The sequence below is a fragment of the Eubalaena glacialis genome, chromosome 16, assembly GCF_028564815.1.
Source record: "Eubalaena glacialis isolate mEubGla1 chromosome 16, mEubGla1.1.hap2.+ XY, whole genome shotgun sequence".
Lineage (NCBI taxonomy): Eukaryota > Metazoa > Chordata > Mammalia > Artiodactyla > Balaenidae > Eubalaena > Eubalaena glacialis.
The window spans coordinates 14,530,087-14,554,476 of NC_083731.1; the positions used below are offsets into that span (position 1 = coordinate 14,530,087).

The 24,390-nt window shown below is 42.8% G+C and overlaps 1 protein-coding gene across 3 annotated transcripts in view; it reads right to left on the reverse strand.

The window, feature by feature from the left end:
- The window catches only part of CLDN10 (claudin 10), a 108,469-nt gene continuing 84,079 nt past the window's right edge, over positions 1–24,390 (reverse strand). The window contains exons 1-5 of one of the 3 annotated variants that reach the window (XM_061171212.1): positions 23,241–23,531; positions 16,525–16,686; positions 16,355–16,436; positions 2,308–2,415; positions 15–1,301 (exon numbers count right to left, since the gene is read on the reverse strand). In XM_061171212.1, coding sequence (XP_061027195.1) covers positions 1,181–1,301; positions 2,308–2,415; positions 16,355–16,436; positions 16,525–16,686; positions 23,241–23,460 — 693 coding nt within the window. In that variant the 5' untranslated portion in view covers positions 23,461–23,531 and the 3' untranslated portion in view covers positions 15–1,180. Of the gene's footprint in view, positions 1,302–2,307; positions 2,416–16,354; positions 16,437–16,524; positions 16,687–23,240; positions 23,535–24,390 lie in introns of those variants that run through there. The other 2 variants (XM_061171213.1, XM_061171214.1) reach the window with 2 other exon arrangements.

Here is a 24,390-nt window from a genome sequence, read left to right on the forward strand (position 1 = left end):
GTCTTTCACGCTTGAGGAAAATGAAAATGTTATGGTCACCCATGCTGTGATTAGTATTGGAAAGGGTCTGACTCATAGATTTACACAGACAACCAATTCTTATCCAAAGCTTGGGACTGTATATTTCACCCTAGACTGCCTCAGTTCAAAGTCTTGGTTTTGTCACTCGCCGCGGCAAGTCACTTCAACTCTCTGCTTTCGTTTCATCCCCTGCCAGCTCAGGTTGCTACAGCACTTACCTCAGGGGGCAGTTGTGAGGATGGAGTGAGTGAGGGCACACACAGACTGAGATAACTAACACCCTTACGGGCATGAGGTAAAAGGGCTGCCTCTAGAAATAAAACGGCGTCTTTGGTCAGAGATCACTGGAGCAACTTAACACGTCTTGAAAAATGCTGTCTCTCCATTACCGGTTAGTTCCATGCACATGACCTGAGCGACACACTGGAACTTGGTCCGTTATTTCTGAGCGGGGCAGGTGCAACGCGGCTCCAGGCCTTCCTCTGTTGGCCCCAAAGTCGGCCATGACCAGCATCTCCAGCTCTGCTCTTGCCGATGCCCCACCCCAGGATCTGCCTTCTGTACTGGAGAAGCCGGAGCAGTTATTTAAAGCGGACGTGCCAGGCGATGGGCAATAGCATTTGGCCCTGTTAGCCCTTGCTGGAGCAGCCGTGGAGAAGTACGGTGGTGACAGACAGGGGTCAGAAACCAGAACTCGGCTCTACGCAGCCAGTACATGTTCGTTCAACCCAAACATCTGAGGAATAGTCTCAGGTTGCCCCCATACTGTTTACAAGACACAACTCCTTATACACCTTCTGTTTAATATACGAAGAAAAAACATAAAAAATGGGGACAAAGACTGCAAGGTCTGAATGATTAAGAAGGCTACATTACGAATACTGGAATCTTTGGTGCTAAATACATATACATATTTTATGATGTATAAAATATATACAAATCCTGTAAATAGCCTGTTTATTTTTTTATAGAAAGCCACAACAGAAAATGATTAGTATGTAACTATGTAAGAACATTTACATCTGATAATCAACAAGTTCTTCAAATTTGTATTTTAAAAATAGTTTGAGTGTTAATTGTAGGAGGGCCTTGATGGCAGCATTTTGTGAACAGTTCACATTTAAAACAAGCTCAAGACACGGCTTGCGGGCAGTGCTCTTTAGACGTAAGCGTTTTTATCAAACTGTTTTGAAGGGTTTGTGGTTTTAAAATCTTCTCCACCGTGATACTTTGTCCGAGAAGACATGATAGATGTGGCCCCATTGTATGTGTATCCCATTCTGCAAGGCAAAACACAGTTTGGTAGATTGTCTTTTACACGTAGGTCAAACAAAAATGGGAAGAAACCATTTTGCCCCTATTTCTGTCATAGCTAAGTTTGTCTTTCCCTGATTACTTTTAGCTTTCTTCCCTTCTCTCTCTCCCCAAGAAATATTTCAATGTCATTTCTGAACAGCTGGTGTGACCAAGAGAATCTGCAGAAGAAACTCATGGCTTCTTAATTTGTTCAGTTAACTCTCCTTCAAAACTTATTTAAGGACTTCCCTGGTGGCGCTAGTGGTTAAGAATCCGCCTGCCAATGCAGGGGACACAGGTTTGAGCCCTGGTCCGGGAAGATCCCACATGCCGCGGAGCAACTGAGCCCATGCGCCACAGCTACTGAGCCTGCGCTCTAGAGCCCGCGAGCCACAACTAGTGAGCCCATGTGCTACAACTACTGAAGCCCACGCGCCTAGAGCCCGTGCTCCACAACAAGAGAAGCCACCGCAATGAGAAGCCTGCGCACCGCAATGAAGAGTAGCCCCCGCTCGCCGCAACTAGAGAAAGCCCACGCACAGCAACGAAAACCCAACGCAGCCAAATAATAAATAAATAAATAAATTTATAAAAAAAAGAAAAATACTTATTTAAAACTCATCTTCCTGGAACCTAGGAGACTGTGGTGACCTTAATCAGCAATTTCTGCCTATGTGAAAATTATGATGAGGCCAAAGTGAAGAATATACCCCCAAAGTTAGACCCAGATTTCTACTTACATCAATAGCTTTGTAATGTAAGAATGTCAAGCTCTGGGTTTTTTTTTAATGAACTATAATTATATTTATTCTATTCAGTATAATATTTACTATATTAAATGTCATATTTACTATATATTCCTAACCTTTCCCAATTCTGGGTTTTTGAAGTTTCTAAGAATCACATGAACTATCTATAATTTGTCCCACATGTAACAATTTAGAATAGTACTGTACTTTTTAACAGGTCATTTTTGTCTCTTTTTCATACCTGGGTGCTTTGTTGTTGTCAGATATTGAAAAGCAAAATATGACACCACCAATTATGCAGAGTGAAGCTCCTGCCCATCCAATAAACAGAGCAGCTCCTAATTCATACCTGTGAAGAAGTATCACACAAGTATAAAAGCTTACTTATTTGGGGAGTAAATAGCGTTTAACACTACTAGCCAACACTTATTAAATGCTCAAAATACATTTTTGCTATTGGAACTTGTACAGGAAGTAATAACATCTGTATGTGTATAATGCTTTAAACTTTTCTCAAAGCGTCTTTATAGCCATCACTTGACTATATCTTCCCAACATCCCGAAAGGAAGATGAAAGCATCCCTGCGGGCAAAGCAGGAGCAGTCAACTCAAGCTGGGGCCTCCTGGCCTATCAGCATCTTTCCTCTGGGCTCTGCCTGAAGCTCACAAAGTTTCCATCTATTTATTCTGTCACGCAGGCTAAACCATTAAGGCAGACTCCAGTTAGAAAAGGGAAAGTTGCCTTTGCTTTCATTTTAGTTCAACTCAGTGTTTATCAAGCACCTGCTGTGTGCAGTCATGTGCAAGGTACTGAAGGGTGGCAGAACATGCCACCCCAAATATGCCACTTTGGCAACAAGGATTATTTTGAGCTGAAAGCAACTGAGAAGAAACAGATACGGGGAAAGCTCTCTGCCTTCCCCCCATTTGCCTAAAAGCAGGACATAAATTTGTAAAGCTGTTCCCTATCCCCTCTCTGCCAGGAAGGACAGAAGTTAATTCCCAGAGACACTGTACACGCTGCTCAGCCCACAAATGGCACCAGAGCAATCTATGTAACAAACTTCACTAACTCTCATCTTCCATTAGTTCCCTCATCACATGCCTTCCCATAATTTGTGCCTCTAGAAGCTCAAAGTCCTTTTCCTTTGTCTTGCCACTTCTCTACAAATGTATTGTTCTTTTGTTAAGATGCTATAAAAGCTCAAGTTCTAGCCACCCCTTTGAGTTACGCATCACTGGGTACTCCCATGTGTATGTGTGATGCACATGTTAATGAACTCTGGTTTTCTCTTATTAATCTACCTTTTTTTCAGTCTAATTTACAGGGTCCCAGCAGAGAATCTAGGAGAGTAGAGGAAAAAACAGTTTTTCTTCTTCTACAGTGTCAATGAAAGGTCAGTGATAGGTACGCCCTCATCTTGCTTATCACTACGATCTAGTGAGAGAGGAATAAAAAATAACTATAATTTAGTGACAGATTGCTGTGAAGCATCTCCTAGATGGCAGGCCATAGTACTCCGCTCATGACTAGAACAGATGCAAAGATAAGTAAGACAGCCCCTGCCTTGGAGAGGTCACCATACAAATATACAAATATCGCTACTGAGAACAACAAAGGAAATCACAGCTGAGGGCTGGAGGAAATCCTTTTAGGGGAGGAATATATATACATTATATATACATATATGTTTCAGAGAAACATATATAGAGAGATCTATATATAGATCTATATATAGATATGATATATATATGTTTCAGAGAAACAAATAAGGAATGAGGAAAGTATACCAAATCTCGGGCTGTAGTGTTCTCATGTCTGCCTATCCTTTTCCTGAAGAATAGGGGTTTGTTTTTTTTTAAATAAAGAAGTGATTCTCAAACTCTTTGGGCCCACAGACCTCCATCACAAGGCAAAAACTGATGGACGACATTCCCTACCTAATGGTGCTTTTCAGTGTCAAATGAAGTCAGAGTGGGAAGGGTCTGTTTTGATCATACAGAATCCACAGAGGGGCTGAGAACGGAAAGGAAGAGGTGAGAGTAAGAGGGGAAAGTCAGGGCCAAGGTCAGCCTGTCCCCCTGAACTAAGTGCAGGGCCAGGGCCAGGCTTAGGAGGACAGCAGCTGGCGTGAGTGACCTGTGCCTGTCCTGAGCTTTGCCTCATCCTCTCCTACATGCTGTGGTGCTATGTCTGAACTCCCATCTGGGCAGGGGCAGGCAGCAGTGGTGGTGTGACAGTGTGGCCCTGGCCACCAGCCAGCAGGAGCAGGAAGCAACATTTACACAAGATGAGGGCCTTGTGGTCCACGTGCCCATTTCCAGATCCGGCTTTTGAGGTATTTCACAGCCTCCATTTGCAACGGGGAATGGGTGACGTACACAGTACACGCTGCCTTGTGATCCCTTCTTTTCTCACTCTTGTGTTGCCTTCCCTGGGAAATCAAATTGAGAGCTAAAGGAAGGAACAGCTGTAAGCACTTCATCCTGCCCTGGAGCACTGATTAGGCTCTGGGAACCAAGAAACTTCTTAAACTGTTCCAATCAGACACAGCAGCAGAAACAGAAGGTTGATGTAAGTGGGGAAAAATCCCTTCGGTCTGTACAAAAACCAGCTCAAAAGAGGACTGAAGAGTGAAGGGAACAGGTGAAAACAAAAGAGCTGGCCAGATCAAGTGTTAAACTGGTAGTTTTATGAAAGATACCTTCATTAAATATCATGTTACACATCTAAAAAGGATATCCTGGATTTCCACAATCAGCCCTTCTTGTATGATGTTTGGATGAGATTACACAAATAAAACGAGCAGAGGGTCTGCCAAGGTGTAGGTGCCTGTCACTGGACCTCTTTAAACATCTGCAATTCCTACAGCAAGCTGGCATCAAGTCCGTCTGCTGTCATCCTTTTACTGCAGAGACAACTAAAGGATGAGCATAGTGAAAAATTCTACTTGGAGGACATGAGTATAGGATTACAATTTAATGATACTTTCTATTTTTCTTTATTTTTCCCCCTAGAGCTTAGGCTGTTTTCTCTCCTGAAACTATGCATTAGTATTTAACTCTCAATATAAATACTCCCGGAAGAAACAGTCTGAGATTTTTTCCAAAATATTTAGCTTTCTAAAATAGGATGCCAGTGCCAGGCATCATGGTTAAAAATAAGTCTCTAATTATTAATAGTAGTCCATTACGGGTTAGGGTGGTAGAAATCAAACCACAGCTCGGCACTATCAATTCATTTAAAAAGAGCAGGGACTTCCCTGGTGGTCCAGTGGTTGAGAATCCAGGCTCCCAATGCAGGGGGCCCGGGTTTGATCCCTGGTTAGGGAACTAGATCCCGCATGCCACAACGAAGATCCTGCACACGGCAACAAAGATCCAGCGTGCCGCAACTAAGACCCGGAGCAGCCAAATAAATAAATAAATATTAAAAAATAAAAATAAAATAAAAAGAGCATACAAATGTGTAGAAATCAGAGGATAAATTACCCAAGCAGTTCAAATGTTGGAAACTATGTCTTTATATTCATTTAAGCATCTTGAAACTTTCTGAGGGGATTTACGAATCATGAGTTTGGCTTGTATCAAAAACTGGTTCACTTATTCCTGTTTTTAAATATATTTTTAGATTTTCTTGAGGTCACTAAATATAGACTCTATTCCAAGGAGAATATCATTTCCTTTTGAACTTCTTATGAATCTGTCAGAGACAAACATCTAATAAACAGAACCATTTTAGAGCTGAAGTCTTTAAGAGATTCCACGTCTATACCAATAATTTTTAACAATTTGGATGTGAGGGCTTTTGTGACTTGGTTCTTTCTCTTACAGAGACTTTTTCTTCTTCATTCTGTTGAAAGACACGTATAGCAGACTTATTCAACAGTGACTTGAATTCACACCCATCAGTGTACGTGATCTGGCAAAAATGGTCTTGTATTATTGAAAGACAGGATTGAAGGTGAGCCATGTAACATCTACTCGTTTGTTCTGGGCCACGCCTCCTTTAACATTTATCAGGAAACTCTGTCTCTGCCTGGAAATCTTTCTTCATTTTTGGTAACAGGAAGAAGCTGACTTCAATACCTCAGATGATTAGCCAGATTTCAGATGATCTGTTGCAGGTCTGTCTTTTGTTAACAATATCCTCCTGGCCCTAGACCAGCTTTCCCACTGGGAGAGCGGCCTCTTTATTGAGCTGTTACAATCGCCAAAGTTTCTTCGTTATTCTGAAAGGCTATCAATTTGCTTAGCACCAGACAGATCCAGGACCGTCAGGCTAGGGACATAACTTCGTTTTACAGATCAGAACACTGCTTTTGGAATCTCTCTCAGACATTCTGCTCAATGGGCAGGACTCGTCAAAGCTGCCTTACTACCTTAATTCATGTATATAATTGAATGTGAATCTAGTAAACAAGTAATAGGGAAAATTTTCTCTTCTACACAGAGAAAGTAAAACACAGATTGATTTTCCCAAAAAAGAACCATAAAGATCTAAGGCATTAAAATGTACCCTGAATTACCAGATGAAGTTAATTCTTATTCACCTGGCTGTACCTGGGGCTCCCAGCTACTGCTCACATCTTCATTTCCTGTTGAGACAGCCTGAGCTAGAACCACACCTGGCCTAAATTCTGATGCATTTCATACTTCGCCTCCTATTTCAGCCTTGTAACCTGCACAGTAATCCTGAGGGAACGGATTAAGGGACACCTCTTATTTTCACCTACTCCCTCTGTCTTTCTTGCACCCAAACCCCTGTTGTGACTTGATTTGCCATCCACGGGGAGCTGGTGTAGCCTACCCTGGTCACCAGCACAGAAATGACAGGCCAGGCATTGTGCGAACCATGTGTTTCAGGATGGATGAGAGAACACAGCTATGTTCTCAAGGATCTTACAGACTAGTGGGGATGGTCAGACATTAAGCAAATAATTATAGTAAACTGTGATGAAACTTAACAAGAGAAGTGGAAGAGAATGTTTTCGTAAACTAAACATTACCTGTTCTCCCAAATCCGCATAGATGTGATTCAAGTAAGAGTCCACCACAACAATGGCTACTATTACTGTCAGCTCACTGTACTAGGATTTTGTTTTGTGTGCTAAGTTGTTTTGGCATGTATTATCATATTTGATCTTCATTACAATCCTGAGAGAGAGGTCTTCCTATGGTCATTCTACAAGTGAAAAAACTGAAGCTGAGGGGCTTCCCTGGTGGCGCAGTGGTTGAGAATCTGCCTGCCAATGCAGGGGACACGGGTTCGAGCCCTGGTCTGGGAAGATCCCATATGCCGTGGAGCAGCTGGGCCCGTGAGCCACAATTACTGAGCCTGCGCGTCTGGAGCCTGTGCTCCGCAACAAGAGAGGCCACAATAGTGAGAGGCCCGCGCACCGCGATGAAGAGTGGCCCCCGCTTGCCGCAACTTGAGAAAGCCCTCGCACAGAAACGAAGACCCAACACAGCCATAAAAATTAATTAATTAATTAATTAATTAAAAAACAAAACAAACAAACAAAAAAAAACTGAAGCTGAGGGAGATTAAATTACTTTCCTCCCCATACCTCAGCTAAGCAAATAGTAGAACCAGGATTTAAAACCCATAACTGTGATCCCAGTCGCCGAGCTCTGAACCATCACTCTTTCTCCCTTTTGTGTACACCTCAGCTAAGTAAAGGATGGGATCAATGTGAAAAGACACAATCAGTACAATGTGTTTTCAGTTGTCATTTCAGAAAGATGTGTTTTCTCTCTCCCTGGCTCATTGCGTTCTCAGTGGCTCTAGGGTATGGAATTTTTTCAGAATTCCCTCAGGCTGTCTTTTCACCCAGCACAAAAAGAGGTGAGTGTAATCATTAAAATCAGGGCTTGTTGGACTTGAAAAAAGAAAATGCAGCTCCTCCAAACACAAAACAAAAACTGTTTAACAAATGAAAAAATCCTCATCCTTTTAAGATCCCCAGAGAAAAGTGAGCTTGCTGAAGGTCAGGAGCTAGGAGCCAAGTCTTTTGACATCAAGAATAGTCTTTTTTCAAACATACCGCCCTACTCCTCATTTTAATCAAGGGTGGTAGCAGCCAAAACATTCCAGTTACCTTAAAACAACTAAATATGTTAAAAAAAAGTTTAAAGTTTAGGAAGCACGCCCATATATGATCAATGTTAACGTTTTAAAACTGAATTCCATTGGTATACCAATCTTTTAAAGATTACCATCAAAAAGAAACTTTCCTCAACTCATAGGCTTATATAATCCAAGGTCTATATAACTGCATGGATGGATTTTATGTAAACAAGCATTCTACAGGCATTATCTACAAACACACATTTCCCCCAAATGCTCCACATTCTTTTGGGGCCCCAGGCACCGGAAGCAGGCTGTTTGGTGCCCACCGACCCGTGTATCTCCCGAGGCTGCTGCAGTCTCTCCTCTCCTTCTGCAATTCACATCAGTTAACAGTTCGCTCAACCGTCTGGAAGATGCCACAAGATTTCCTACCCAAAGCTTCCTACAGGACTACGAAATAGCGGCAGGTGCCTCGCAAAGGGTGGCTAGAGTAGAATGGGATAATTTAAATAATAAGCACCTACTTGCATATGGAACCTTCACAGAGAATTCTCAAATTTAGGAAACGCAAAATAAAGACTGATTTGTGTGTGTGTGTCCATTCTAAATTGCTTTTCAATGTTCGTAACAGGCACGCATTCTTTTCTCTGCTTTATAGTTTATAACAGACATGCGTGCATTACCTTTCCGTGTGTTATGAGTTATCATTAGGGTAGTTCAGAATTCTATAGACTGTATGTTAAGAACAGGTAATCACCTACCATGTGCCACTGTCGGGGGTGCTGTCTATATGTTACTTTCTTTAATCCCCCTAACATTCAGAAGCAGGAGGTGCTATCCCCGTTACCCAGAGGAAGCAACTGCATCTTCCCTAAGATCACAGAGGAGCCAGGGCCAGGGCCAGGAGCTGAGCAGAGGGTGAACTCGAAAACCTGCCTCTTAACCTCTCTGCCTCCTTCCCTCTCTAACCGCGTGTAAAGTGCACAGTGAGTGTCTTTACAGGAGTTCTGATTCTTGCCGATTACTCATGGAAATTTTATAAACCATCCACAGTATAACTTAACATAATATTAGTCAAAGTAAATTATAATTTAAAAGGACCACCTCCTGTCCCCAAAATTACACAGTTCAATTCAAAAACAAATCTGTGACTGATCAACGTCCATGCCATTGCTCTCCATTCGTGTGGATAACTGGGGGTTTACTGGGCCTTGATTTTAAGTGGGAAACCATGTGCCGAGTCACAACACTCAAAGTAGGCACAGTAACATGTTCTCACGCAAACTTTGAAGTCTGAATAAACTGACACTGCAGAGGGGGGCTGTGCTCCAAGAGGGGAAATTCCTAAAACAACCAGGGCTGTCCTGTGACACCTGGGGCCATGACCAGCAAGAGTCTGTGGGTGTGAAGGTGGGTGTGCACATCTGTTTGTGTTGAAGGAAGACAATACAGATGGATTTGCAGCAAAAAAGCGTGGGTCAGTTAAAAGCAGACCCTACATGATCTTCCGCATCCTCAGCAGACTGCCTGAAAACAGCTTAGAATCGAACCTGGAGCTGGGAAGAGGAACATAGGATGAGTTCTCATGAGAAGGGTCTCAGGAGTATCTATCCATTTGACAGTTTCAAATTGCTGCGTATCTCTAACTCAGAGCTGTGATGGAGATGATCAGAAATAAAGAGAAGGAATTACACAAGCCTTGTTTCTTTTAAATGGGTTCATGCTAGGTCCCTTACCTGCCTTCCACTTGAGAGTCAAGTGTCTTACAACAATTATCCTTTCCACTAGGCCTCCAACATTTCAATATACATTTCTCTGTGGCCACCCTTAATACAGCATATAAGATAATGACCTGCTACATTAATATCCTCTGCTTAAGGGTCAGTACCATTAAAATTAATTTACTAGCATTTACTGAGTGCTTACTATATGCTAGGCACATTCTAAATAGCTGAAATGTACTATCTCATTTCATCCTCACAATAACCTCAGTTCTCATTCTTCCCATTTTACAGATGAGGAACACAGGACACAGAAAGGAAAGTAATTTCTTCCAGGTTACACTACTAATAAATGGCAGAGCTGGGGTTCCCTCCCAGACAGTCCTGATTCAGGGTCCTCATTTTTAACCAGTGTGTAGGCTGCCTTCCTTCCCCATTCCTTTAACCAAATCTCCCCAAGCATACTCAGTCTTTCCACTCTAGGAGAGATGCAGACAGACAGACAGTTGTACACCACTGCTGACTGACCATCCTTGCTGGAAATGTCACAGAGTAGGGACTAGCTACAAGAGATGCCCAAATCAGCAAGACGTGGTCTTCGCTTCGAGATGCTCCTGATCTGTTTTGGAAGATGGACCGATGAGCAAGTGCCACTGCCCAGTAGGATTATAATCGGAGCACGAAGGGCAAAGGGAGCACCGAGGTGGGCACCTTACGCAGAATGCAAGTCCTGCAGGATAGGCAGGGGTTCGCTGGGATGTGAAAAAGGGGAGGGAACGGGGTGGTGGTGCTAAAAGCTGAGTCACCAGAAAGCCTGGCAAACTGGAAGAAGTCGTGACTTCATATACTGGTCAGTGAAAACAAAACACAGTTGCCAAACACTTGATTTGCAAGTATATTTTTAAGTCCTGCCAGCCTTAACAAAAGCATCAGAGCAATTCTGATGATCTGAAGTGGCCAGTGCTACCACAGAACAAAGTGAAATCACAGAATAATACCTTCTTAATATTTAACAGTCAAATTCTGTTTTGTTCTTAACACTTGGCACTTCTATGGAATCCCTTATCTGAGAATCTATGAGCCTTTTACCAACATTAATTCATTCTCCAAATAACCTCATGATTGCAATAAGCTTAAGTACACAAACGTCTATAATTCATTAAATTATAATAAGGACAGAAGAGAGAAGTTAAATATATAGGCAAGGTCACCTAGTGAGATCGATATTCCTTTCAACTTCACCCAGGAAAATGTGTGTAACCTAGAAACGTCCTTCTTGAATTGTCCATTGTGCATCGAACTTGACAGATAACAAGAATGAGAGAATCTATCGGGAAGTAGACAGCTGTTTACTTCTCTAACTACTAAATAACCACAGTGATGAAAAGATTTTACCTAAGTAAAACTTAGATTCTAAAGTAGAAACTAACTGAATGAAGAGTGCTAGAGATAAATAACTCCATGGTTTTAAAAACTCTGAAAATACAAAAGCTGGAGTATGATAAGACCCAAATATGAATACCTGAGCCAAAATGTTCATGATAAATCTCATTGACTAAAAGAGAATAAATCTAAGATCACAATGTCCTGTTTCCTCAATTAAGGAAATTGGTACAGTGCCCCAACTTTGCATGATTTGAAAAGAAGTTTCTTTATGCAGAATAACTCTTTAAGCCAATCAACTCTTCAGAACAGTCTATTTAAGAAAAAACAAAGCAAGACCCTCAGAAGTTAGTGGTTTGGACAACAAAGCCATGGTGGGGATATGTAATTATATTTCAACACAATGATACGGTGAATCACGCTAAGGGGTGCTTGTGACCATAAGCTTGCAAGAGGATAGATTTTTTTATGTGGTAGGTTTTGCTTTAATAAAAAGGAGGAAGTTGGTTTGAAACAGCCCAAAGGGAAGAGTTGAGAAATAGTTTTAAAGGCTTTGCTGGAGCCCATCCTGGAGCCATAAAACATAATCACAACTTGAATGAACGCAAGGAAGTAAAACAAAAGGAAAAAATGGAGAAATGGCAGAAACAACCACAGTCAGGTGAAGCTCTTTAAAGATTGCAATTCTGTCAAATGATTGTAGGCAGGAAGAAAAATCTTCCCATATGAGTTGTGGGAAAGGAAGGGTTTCAGAAATAATTAGCCACTGAACACAAAGCCTACTACTGTTTGCAGCGCTACTGCCACAATCTTTATGCCAACGATACACCAGAAGCCACTCATTTTGTTCCCTCATCAATAAAGCACCTACAGAGTTCCCTGCACATAGTAGGAATGTGGTGGGAACTCTGTGGATGAGCTTAGTTGTGTGTTTCTAACTTAGGCAACCAAGGTGAGTCTTACATAGGGATGTCCTCGAAATCCACAAAGAAGATTCAATTTACATGTTAGAGAATCCTTAAGAAAAACAGCAACAAAACTAGGTTCTGAGGCCTGAACTGTTTTCCAGTGCATTTTGGGACAAGTATTTGCTCACCAGAAATTTAAACTAGAGCATGTGGCAAGCAGGTGCTCCTCCCTGCCCTTCCTAAGGGCCAGACACACGCATGCCTATGCCACAGCCCGCATCTAGGACCGGAGGGAGCCATGCTGCTGGAGAAAGATGAATGCATGACAAGGGTGGGAAGAGGAGGGTGCTCCTGCCTCCTAGCTCCATCCTCTCAGAGGCTTCCTCAGTCTGCTGAGATAACAGAAGGCTTTTCTGCTAATCCTGAAAGGACTAGTTCTACACATCAGGATTTCACATACCGGGCACCGTGCTAGGCAAGTAAGAGATGAAATAGATGTTTTCTGACCTCAAGGAACTTACCCTCATGCAGATCCATGAAGACACCAAAGAAATAGTCAGAACCCCCCTAGAGTGGTGCCCTTATCCCAACTCTTCCAGGGCTGGCCCTGCCTTTGGCAGTGATTCTCCAACATATTCCTCTGTGTGTTCATGCACAAACTACATCAGAGGCAAAGCTTACTAAGTTCTAGCAAATGCCAGCTAGGAAGCCCTATCCCCTAGAATACGCCAAAATCAAAATCTCACTTTAAAAATTATGATATTTTTTTTTTCAAAGAAGTCATTCTTTTTTTTTTTTAAACTTTTTTTTGGATTTATTTATTTATTTATGGCTGTGTTGGGTCTTCGTTTCTGTGCGAGGGCTTTCTCTAGTTGCGGCAAGCGGGGGCCACTCTTCATCGCGGTGCGCGGGCCTCTCACTATCGCAGCCTCTCTTGTTGCGGAGCACAGGCTCCAGACGCGCAGGCTCAGTAATTGTCGCTCGCGGGCCCAGTTTTTCCGCGGCATGTGGGATCTTCCCAGACCAGGGCTCGAACCCGTGTCCCCTGCATTGGCAGGCAGATTCTCAGCCACTGCGCCACCAGGGAAGCCCCCTATGATATTTTTTAAGACCTACGGAGGGACTTCCCTGGTGGCGCAGTGGGTAAGACTCCATGCTGCCAATGCAGGAACACGGGTTCGAGCCCTGGTCAGGGAACTAGATCCCACATGCTGCAACTAAGAGTTTGCATGCCACAACTAAGGAGCTCAAGTGCCACAACTAAGGAGCCCTGGAGCTGCAACTAAGGAGCCTGCCTGCCACAACTAAGACCCGGTGCAACCGAATAAATAAATAAATATTAAAAAAAAACAAAACACCTATGGAATCAGTCTACTTTGTGTTGATACCCAATTTGCAGCTTATTAATCTTCCTAATTTCCATCTCCTTCTCCTCCACTAGAGGCGTTGATAAAAGGAAAACAGATGACAGCAAGTTAGTCAACTGGTTGGTTTTTATAGAAGTTTTATTTAAATAAAGTTTGTTAATTCCTGTCGGTGTCACATGTCATCTTCATGCCTCTTTTCTACCATTGTGGGTAATTAGCATCTGATCACATTTAACAATTCTCAACAGGCGTTGATAATTCCTTGTACGTAGTCATGGAGGGCCTTTCTTTGTGCCAGGCACTGCTGGGATAGAAATGTGAGTGAGCTCTGATCTCAAGGAGCTAAACATGTTCTCAATATGCAGGTTTTCTTTTTTTTTTTTTAACAAAGTCTGTATTTTTTGGTGTGAAGGACCTGTTATTTGCAAATATTACCAATTTGTAAGCCATGGTGTTTTTCATAATCCCTCACTCTTGTGTTTTTAATGACCTAAGGTAAATTGGCAAATTGTAGGTGTTATATTTTTAAGTCATTGCAGAAAAGAGCTAATAAAGACCTCCATAAAGATAAGGTACATCTTAACTACTACACACAATTAGAAAGCAACCTTAATAATAGCTAAGACAATACAGTTATTAATACAAGGTTTTTGCTCTTTTCTAATCAGTTCTAAGGGTACATATACACACTCTCTTAACTCTCACAGCAACTCTATGATTATCCTGATTTTTCAGACGAGAAAACAGACAGAGAGAGAGAGTAGGCATAGACAGAAAGAGGGATGCTGGGAAGCTCACAGTGGGAATGGAATAGTTCAAAGTAGCACCGAGAATGTAGAAAAGAGGAAAACCTCTCACAGTCCATAATTACTGAACTGAGTTTAACGAAAATCTGAAAGAATAAGAAATTCCAGTGGTACTAAACTGAGTTAGGTGAGTGAGCATATAGCAAGCACAGAACACAAAGGAAAGGTTTAAGTTACTGAGCATACAGATACAGATATTAGCCTCGGCCTTGTGAGAAAAGATGAAAATGATTTTTAAGAGTCTGACAAAGACATCATTAATGATTGTCAGGAAGACAGAACAGTGATGTACGAAAGATAATCCAGAAAAGTCGGCAATGTCTTTAATAAAATAAACTGTGAGAAATATGATTTTGTGGTATATTTATGATATCAAGCCCTGAAATAAAAATATCATTTAAGTATAATATTTAAATGAAAACTGATATTTCACTTAAATATCATTAAAATGGTTCTAATCTTCAGGAGAACAGTCTTAGTTTTCATCTCAATGTTTGGTGCCATGCACATCGGTGCAAATCTCATTATCAAAAATCAGGAGAAAGTTTACAAATCAGAACACATTTTCTAATATAGGTAGGGGAGTGAACATTATACTGGGGTCTGAAGCAGTCATTTTTGTTTTCCATTTAATAAAATTTCACAATAAACACTACTGCACAAAAGAAACTTCTTTGATGAAAAATATATGTGGCATACTGTCACAAAAATTACAGAATAGTAGAATGCTATATATCATGCATTTTAGAGTAAGTGTGCTAGAGTTTGGTTGCCTGGTTTGAATTATAGTTCAATCAGCCTATTAGCTTAGTCCAAGTTCCCTTGCACATATTCCTTGAATTCTTTCCCCAATTTTAAAAACGGGGGTACAGAGAGAACCTACTTCATAAGGATGTTGTAAGACTAAAATAATAAAATAATATTTGCAATGCTCTGCTTGGTACATGGTAGGGGCTCAACATGTGTTAACTATTATTTTCATTATATATACATTTACTATTTATGCATAAACTAAAGACAGTACTAGAAAAATCATTTCCTAAAGATTCCTAAATCCACCAGAAAAAAGTAATGGACCCTGATCAGCCATTTTAGTGATTACTCTTTTAAAATTCCATAACATTTGATCTGAAGACTGAAAGAGAATCCCCAGCCTGGGTGATAGCAGTACACATGCAGCTTTCTACAGAAGTCTGTGGGAATATTCTCACGGAAGACAAAATATTTGATCTATTATTATTTCTAATTTGGTATTCCTTGGGTTTTCCCAATGCAAAGAAATAAACCTCGAGAAACTATAAAAAGCAACAGCCCATAGTTAAAAACCAACAACAACAAACAAACTGGTCTGTAAGTGCCAAATCATTCACCCGCAGCTGAGACCGGTCACATCTGGGTGTCTGTGCCACTCTTACACCATTTTTTAAAGACCCTGCATCAGGTACAATTTCTTTACAAAGGTTTATTAGGTGGAACGTGTTAAGGCCGTGGTCAACAGAACAAATGTAAAAGGCTAACTAAAAATGAAAAATAGTATTTCATTCAATATCACTTAAACGTTTCTAATCTTCAGGATCACAGTCTCAGTTTTTATCTCAATGCCTGAGATGGAAGCTGGCCCAGAACATCTGGCAAATATCATTTTGGATGGACAGCAATCAAGGCAAGCTCTTAATTTTCTGCTGTCATACTTTATCCTTCTTTCCTCCCCATCTTACACCTCTCTTGCACTTTTCCTCTACTTGACTTCAAGTTTACGATGTACAGTAGATGACCTTTAGCATTCTAAATCCTATGCCTTGAGCTATTTAGAGACAAGACACTATGTAACACTAATGCAGTGATTCAATGCATCTTTTGCCAATGTAGCATATAAAATGTTTGCTCTTGAATAATGTCATCAAACATCATTTATCAGTATGTCTCACTTTCATAAGCCATGGAGGAAATTTATGTACCTTAATTTAGAAGATGATTTTATATCCATTTCCTGTGAGCCACAAGCAGACAGACTTAAGAAGAGTACTTACTTTTGCTCCACGAAGAGGGGATCAAAGAACTCCGTTGTGATTTTGTTTGCATACAGGGAACACCCGGTCATTGAGCATAGCCCTGAAGAGCATCAGAAGGAAAGTGCTATGATTACTGGTGTTTCATTAACATCCTGAAGCACCTTGTTTGGAAGAAAGTTACTATTTACCTGACAGTATGAATACAATCCCAGCCAAACAAGCAATTTTAGCTTTGGCTTTATCTGAGCCTCCGACTTTGGTACATTTCATTCCAAACAGGGCAAATATGGAACCAAAAAAGCCCAGGCTGACGGCGGCAATCATAAGTCCTCTACATGCCTGGATATAACCTGCAATTAGAGTAGGTCATTTACATTAACATAAAACATGTGGTTGTCCAGGAAGAAACTCTCATTTTACATTGTCCTCATGAATGAGTGTTCTGCTTTCTGAAAAAATAACCATAATGGTTAAAACATATGTTAAGCAAGAAAGAAAAGCAAGTTAATCTGTATGGAGTGCCTGTTTTATGTCACACACTTTTCAGTTTGGCATATGCATGATCCTCAGGATATATCTCTGAGTGTTATTATTCCCGTATTCACAGATGAAGAAATTGAGGCACACAAAAGTTACATAATGTGCCAGAGACGAGTTAGTAAGGGGTTGAAATGGATTCCATCCAGCTCTGACTACAAAACCCATGCAATACTGCCTTTCACCCTGGGAAACCTCATCTGCCACTATCTCAAGCCTGTTACTCCTTTGCACATCAGACCTTTAAAATAGATGTTTTAATGGTTTTGACGTTGTAATCTTTATAATCGAGCAGAGCTCCCACAGAGTCACATCTTCTAATATTAGTGAAAGATTACAAATGAGACTGACTGGAATGTCATCATGAACCATGAGAAGTCTAAATCAAGATGTATTTTCATGACCTTTTAAAAATTTTCAAAAAAAAAAAAATTTCAGGGCACACATAATAACATCGGGTTTAAATAAGCACTGGTTGGTTCCTAGAAGAATATTTTATAATTATGAAATTAACTGTTTGCATATAAATGGATGCTTTCAAAGTATCCTGAAAGCTTGTTCTGTTGGTTTGTTTGATCATTCCTCCTACACCAGTCATTTTCTTAGTCACGTATTTTTATTTGCACAGCCAGGGTGATGGTAAACTTCAGCCTGGCTTTTGTCCAGACACTAACAAATTTTAAGTTAACAGGATTTAAACTGATACATTTTTACCACATGCATCATTTTCATTTCAGACTGAAACAGTTTCATATTTCAATCTGAAATAATGATGGCACATACTGGTGTGTTCATTTGTTAAGAAAATGAACGTACATATCTCTCAGGTTTACATTTGGCATTAAACTTTTTAATATGAAAAAACTCATAAGTGCCAAGATACACCAAGTCATTTATTATTGTGTTCAGGCAAAGTCAATGATAAATAATAATTCTAAGGCTACGATAATCATATATTCAGGGAATAATGGGGGAAGGTGGCCTCCAGTCTATGTTTCTCAGGGAAAGAATAAAATTTTAAGTTTTAGTCCTACCCCTAGGATCCATTTTGAAGAGTACCCAGAAGATGCTCTAATTAACTGAACAGATTTAGGCCCCTACAAATGCAGAATGCAATGACAATGATCTTCTATTTTATAGTGAACTACTACTACTACTACTTCTATTTTATAGTGTGAACTACTTCCAGACAGAAAATAATTTCACTGATGGTAAGGCTGTCAAAAACAGCAAAAGAAACTTATTTTTAGCAAAACAGGATAATGGAGGCTTATTTTGGTAGCTATAGTAGTGCTGCAGGGCTATCTGTGTCTCTGCGGCTGAACAGTGACCCAGCTCTATTTTAAACTTCAACCCTCAAGTCCCCCAACCAGAACCCAGGGAGAAGTAGAAGCATAGGGGGAGGAAGCCTGTTAGTTCCTTGCAAGATTAAAGACAGTCCTCCAGGATAATCACAAGTGACTCATCATTTACCACCAGAGCTACTGGGACAGTGTGGTTTCATTATTTTTTGAGATTTGTTTTAACCTGTGGTTTTGAGGTGTTTTAGCTGACTCTCACTGCAATCCTAAACAGACAACAAAGTGTGTGTGTGATATAACCTCTATCCTATATTTAAAAAACTATTCTAGGCTTCCCTGGTGGCGCAGTGGTTGAGAATCTGCCTGCCAATGCAGGGCACACGGGTTCGAGCCCTGGTCTGGGAAGATCCCACATGCCGCGGAGTAACTAGGCCCATGAGCCACAACTACTGAGCCTGCGCGTCTGGAGCCTGTGCTCCGCAACAAGAGAGGCCACGACAGTGAGAGGCCCGCGCACCGCGATGAAGAGTAGCCCCCACTTGCTGCAACTAGAGAAAGCCCTCGCACAGAAACGAAGACCCAACACAGCCATAAATAAATAAATAAATAAATAAATAAACCCAAAAGTTAAAAAAAAAAAAAACTAGCACAGCACATATTTCTAAAAAAAAAAAAAACTATTCTAGAAAACCTTATCATGCACCATAATTTGCATTTATTTTAGGAATCTTACAGGCTTTGTGTACAGAAAACACACGAGCCTTGCAAAAGGTTAAGCCTATGGTCTGATCACTAAGAACATAAAACACATTTTCCCAAATGGTACACAGTGGTCAGAATCCCAGGCTGATGAATTCAACCCTTAATGTGACTGGAAAAATAACAGTAGGCTTTAAACTTTAACCACTACTCGTACCATTTTTTCCCCAAGTTTCTCACTCAGTTCTCCAGTCTCAGCCCTGGTACCTACAGCAGGATCAGCTCTGCCCTCTCAGCACAAGAGGAGAGATAGAGAGCAGGTTCTGATGAGGTCAGGTCCTTCCTCAGAACCAACCAGAACCCTGATTTGGTGGGGAAGGAAACTCTCTCTGGTGTGGGAACAGTAGCAATAAATTGCTAACTCATCGCATGCACAAAAGAAGGGTTTGGAGTTCCTGGGGATAAACTCCACGGTCAGCCATAGATGGAATCAAGTTGTTGGTAAGCCTGAGGTCTGTAAATTAGGGGCTACCAGTCCTTAAAACACCCACAGACTCAAGCCTTGGGTGACTTCCCACAAACTCTCTCAGAGTTTATCTTTTGCAAGGCAGACCTCTACAACCTTGCTTTTTTAAGAGTTCCGGAGGTCAAAACTTATAAGTAACACCCTCAAGTGAAGTGGTGGTAAAAACCTAGTCAAGGAAGCCATTATTTTTGACAGGTCTAATTTACTGACACCGTTAATAGCTAATTAACACATTAAAGTGCTGAGGCATGAACATATTTGCTCAGAAGTTCTCTGAAGTATAATTTATAGTTAACTCCTTTGGAAGAAATGGAAAACATTCCCACTAACAAAAATAGATGGCATATACTAAAAAAAAAAACCTGGCTCAAAATGCTGAGCTGCAGTTCAAGTGCTGCTTTGAAAGGAATATGGGTTAGCAATAAACAGAAATCACCAGCTCATTCAACCGTGAGTTTTTCAATTAGTAAAATACTGTGACTTTAAATTAATGAATTCTGTTGGAGGAAAACTTCAAGGTGTCCCTTAAAAGTTAAATGTTTTCCAAATGTACCTTATTTTCCATTTCCAACTAGCAAAAATGAAAATATCCACTTGGTGGAGACAATTCCCTAGCAGTACACTTGGTAGCTGCTGATTGAAGGAAGAAAAAAAGGATGTGCTTTCTTATGCTAGTAGCTTTGTGTACTTTTTGCAAATCCTTTGAGAGAAGGGTGGTATGAGGGGCAGACATGAACTCTGAATTTCACCTCTGGTTCTTCTATTTACCTGCTGTGTATCCTCGATTATATTACCTAATCTCTCCAAGCCTGTTTTCTCATCTGTAAAACCCAAGGATAACAGCACTTCCTTCACAGGAGGAATATGAACCAAGCGTCTGGTGAGTGGTAAGAAACACATCAAAGCTTCCCTTCCATAACACTAAGATTGATTCTAAGCAGAAATTAGAGTTGGAATCTTAACATGGCATAACATTAAACTTGCACATTTGGCTTTTTCCTTGTAGGGAGAACTGGGGTAACAATGATACCCCCTGATGATGAGGAATCAGAGCTTTGACCTCACATAGGAGATTCAGAATAATGACTCCATCATCTGTGTCCAAGAGGCATGTTCTTCCACTTAAGACTAGACGGGGAGAGCTGTGAGCCTTCTCTCTCCCTTCTTGGATTTTTCTGCTTGGTTTAAGGAGAGGACTGGCCTACTCAGGCCTGTGGTCACCACAGCCCCTGGCAACGTAGCTTTCTCCCTCCACTTCAAGTGCAATAACCAGGAAATCCACATGCAGCATGCTGTAGGCAGGGCCTGCCTTAGGCCCAGCAACCAGCAGATGTGGCTGCCCAGAAAATACATGGCAGAGCACGAACAAGCAGAGGGGCCTCCTCTTTGGGGGAACTGACTTCTCTCCACATGAAAACGTAGCTGTGTGGTTGAACCCCCCCAAAATATTATTCTGAGAGATGATGAAAAGTAAGTTTATAACTTTGTGATAGGCAATGCTTTCTTAAGCCACAAAAGGCCAAGCCAGCAGGAAGAGACTGATAAATGTGATTATAGTACACATTTCAATGTTTTGTATGAGAAAAGACATCACATTTAAAAGACAAGCAATGGGCCGAGACTGCAACATATATAACAAATCAAGGACTGATATCCAGAATTTAAAAAAAAACAAATCATTTAAACCAAGAGGAAACAAAAGAACCATGGGCATAAGATATGGACAGGCAAGTCACAAAAGAAAAACAAAAGGGTCAATAAATACATGCTAAGGTGGTCAAAATCACAGTGATCAGGGAATAAAATAATAACATGATAGGATGTCACCCATTAAACTGGATGAAAAACTTAGTGGTGAGAATGTGGAGAAACAGGTATTCTCATACACTGTTGGTGGAATGTAATTGGACAACTTAAACTGAATAATAAAATGAATATTCTACTGCTCTGACAATACTATTCCTCAGTATCTACACTACAGATACACACATATGCACAAAGAGGCAAATAGAAAGATTTTCAGTAAAGTGCTAAGAACAGTGAAAAGCTAGGAAGGGTCCGATGTCCAATAATGGGTAAGTCGTTAAATAAAACAGTTTTGTCCAGACTAATGAATACCATGCAGTTGTTAAAAAAAACAGTTACTTCTATATGTACTGACTCGTAAAGCTATGTTATTAATTTTAAAACAATGCAGAACAAGAGGTGAAGTCATTTACGTCTTTTAAAGTCATTTTCTAGACACACGAGCTCACGCGGAAGGCCATTTTGCGAGCTGGGTTGTATACAAACGTCACGCCTCCTCTCTAGGGCTGGACGGTTGAAGGCTACGCTCTCCTTCCTCTTCATTACCCCATCTGTCCCCAAACCTTGAGACCATGACGTCCATTCTCAGCTGAGACACATCAGGTGCACACTATTCTGCCCCCAATAACCTTCATGGAGTATTCATCTCTCCGTCCTCTCCCTTGTCCCCCAGCTGTCCTGCAGAAGGAAGCGTACCTATCCGGCAGGCTATCTCGGTGACGGTACGGCTACAACAGAAGAATGTGTTTAGGACAGTAAGTGTCAATCCCGTATTCCTGAATGTAAATCCCAGAAACAAGAGCCTGCCTGTTCAAACGCCTCCCTGGACGCGTGCTCTGCAGCGCACAGGAAATTCAACCGTAATTCTAGGGAATCAACAGTGTACCAGCTACTTAATTGTACACACACCAGGACACAGACCCAGGTGTCACTCATCTAAAACCAGACACGTATTCCCTAATACGGAGATTCCATGAGATACCTCCGCTGAGCAGCATTTGCTTTTCGTGGCAAGCACCATCTTAGGGGGATTCAACCTTGTCCTTTATTTACTCAGTTATGCAAATAAAAGCTTGCAGCGCAGTAATAAAAGAAAAAGAAAACACCTCAAATCGAGAACTAATGTAAATGACTCTCAAGTTTCTGCCGGGATCCATCGAGTCATGTGCTGTAAAATCCTGGAAGAAAGGAACCTAGAACTTGAGCAATCAGTGTGACTGGGTTGACATCCACTGTCAATACAGTATAGAGCGTCGCTAACAAGAACTATGTAGAAAACAATTTACTAAAGAACCACGCTGAGGGGGACGCTGAGAACGGACTTGGGAGGCGCGACACAGAACTTGTCAGTCTCCCGCACAAGATTCCTGCTGGCCAGAATTCTCTACTCTCTGCGGCACAGGCTAGGGCTATTTATGTTCCTAACACTTAGAGGCAGAGTTAAAGCCCAGCAGACTCATTTGTAGATGCGGGGCGGGGGGTTTGGTGCGGGTGCTCCTGCAATGTTTGCTTTCCCCCCACACACACTTTTCAAAGAACTAACGAAATGGCTAAAGGGAGTTCAGAGCAAGCAGATTTCGCTTTGACAAGTCCATTTGAATCAGAATCCAGCCCTTCTGGGTAGCGCTGGCTGGAGAAGACAAGCCCCCCTCTCGTGACTCCGTGTCCTAACAGGCCCCAAGAGAGGGGGGTCCCACTGCCCTGTCCTCAACTCTCGAGACAACAAAGCTGCTTCCCTCCATCCCCGTCGCCTGAGAGTCACCCATCCCACCCAGGCCTGTCTGCGTGCCCCTCTCCCCCGCCCCGGGGTTCCGGGCTCGGACAGGCGCCCCCCGCGGGACAGACGTCCGGGGAAGGCGGGCCGCGGGCACCGGGGACTCTCCCCGGCTCCTTCAGGCACTGAGGGGGAAAGCGGGGCCGGGCTTCGGAGGAGTCCGGCCCAGGGGTCCCGCCGGGGGTCGTGGGGTCAGCGGCCGCCCCGCCGGCAGGCCGGGGAGGAGCGAGGGGCAGGGGCGGGGGGCGACGGGATGCAGACCGTCTAGCGCCAGCATGGAGGGGAAGTCCTTGCAGTTGGAGACGCCCGTGGAGTCGGTAACGCACATCTTCCAAAGGTTGGCCCAATAGGTGGCGGTGGTGATGACCGTGCCGTCGATGGTGGACACCTTCCAGTAGTCGGTGGGCAGCGTGGAGGACACCAGCACCCAGCCGGAGATGGAGACCATGAAGGCAATGATCTCCGAAGCCGTGCTCGCCATGCCGCCCGCTGTAGCAGCGTTTGCTCTAGCGCACCTGCTCGGCGCCACGACCCCCGCGAGCCCAGCCGCGCGGCTCCGCCCCCTCCGCCCCGCCCACCCTTTCCCGCCCCGCCCCCCTGCAGGCCCGGCGCTAGGGGGCGTGCGCGCGGACCCCAGGACGCGCCCTCTGGGGCAGAGAGGGCTCGCGGGGAGCTCTTACGGTCGCCACCTGGGTTCTCTCGAGCCAACTGGCCCGGCGCCCGCGGTCTGGAGGATCGCACGCCTGCGCGTCCCTGTGGCCCCCCTCCCCCCCGCGCCCGCATCCCCGGGGCCGAGGTACAGCCGAGATCGGCTCTCCTGTTGGACAGACTGGCAGCCGGATGTGGACAGCTTGCTGCGTTCGGCCCCCTCCCCTCCCCAGCCCCACCCATTGGCAATAGCTTGGCTTCTAGGGTACCTTGTAAAAGCAGAGCAGAAAAAGCCTTTTGTGTGCCCGGAAAGGACACCAACTGCTAACGCAGCCCTTGGCCCGCTGAACTCTAAAGGTTTCGTGCCACGCTCTTTTGGGTGACCCAGTTCGGCTTGTCAAGGAGGGATCACTGCGGTTCTGGGCTCCAAGTCGGCCTTGCGCTAAAATTCTGCAGTTCCTTTTGGCCCGGCGGCATGCGGAAGGTCACTGTCAAGAGGTGCGTGGCACAAACCTAAATTCAGGACAGCAGCCTATGGAGAGCACAGGCTGCGTCGGGGCCTTCTTTACAGCCCTGGTCGTGACTGTTCCAGCCACAAAGCTGGCCTGCTGATACCAACGTACTACACGTAGGACGTGCATTTAAGACGTTTCTCCTGTGGGTCCCTTCCAGCTGCCAGTTCTGAGTCTCTTCTATGAGCCGATGGGCTGTCACAGCTGCTCTGTATCTTGTTTAACTTTTTTTTTTAACCACCTCCACCTTT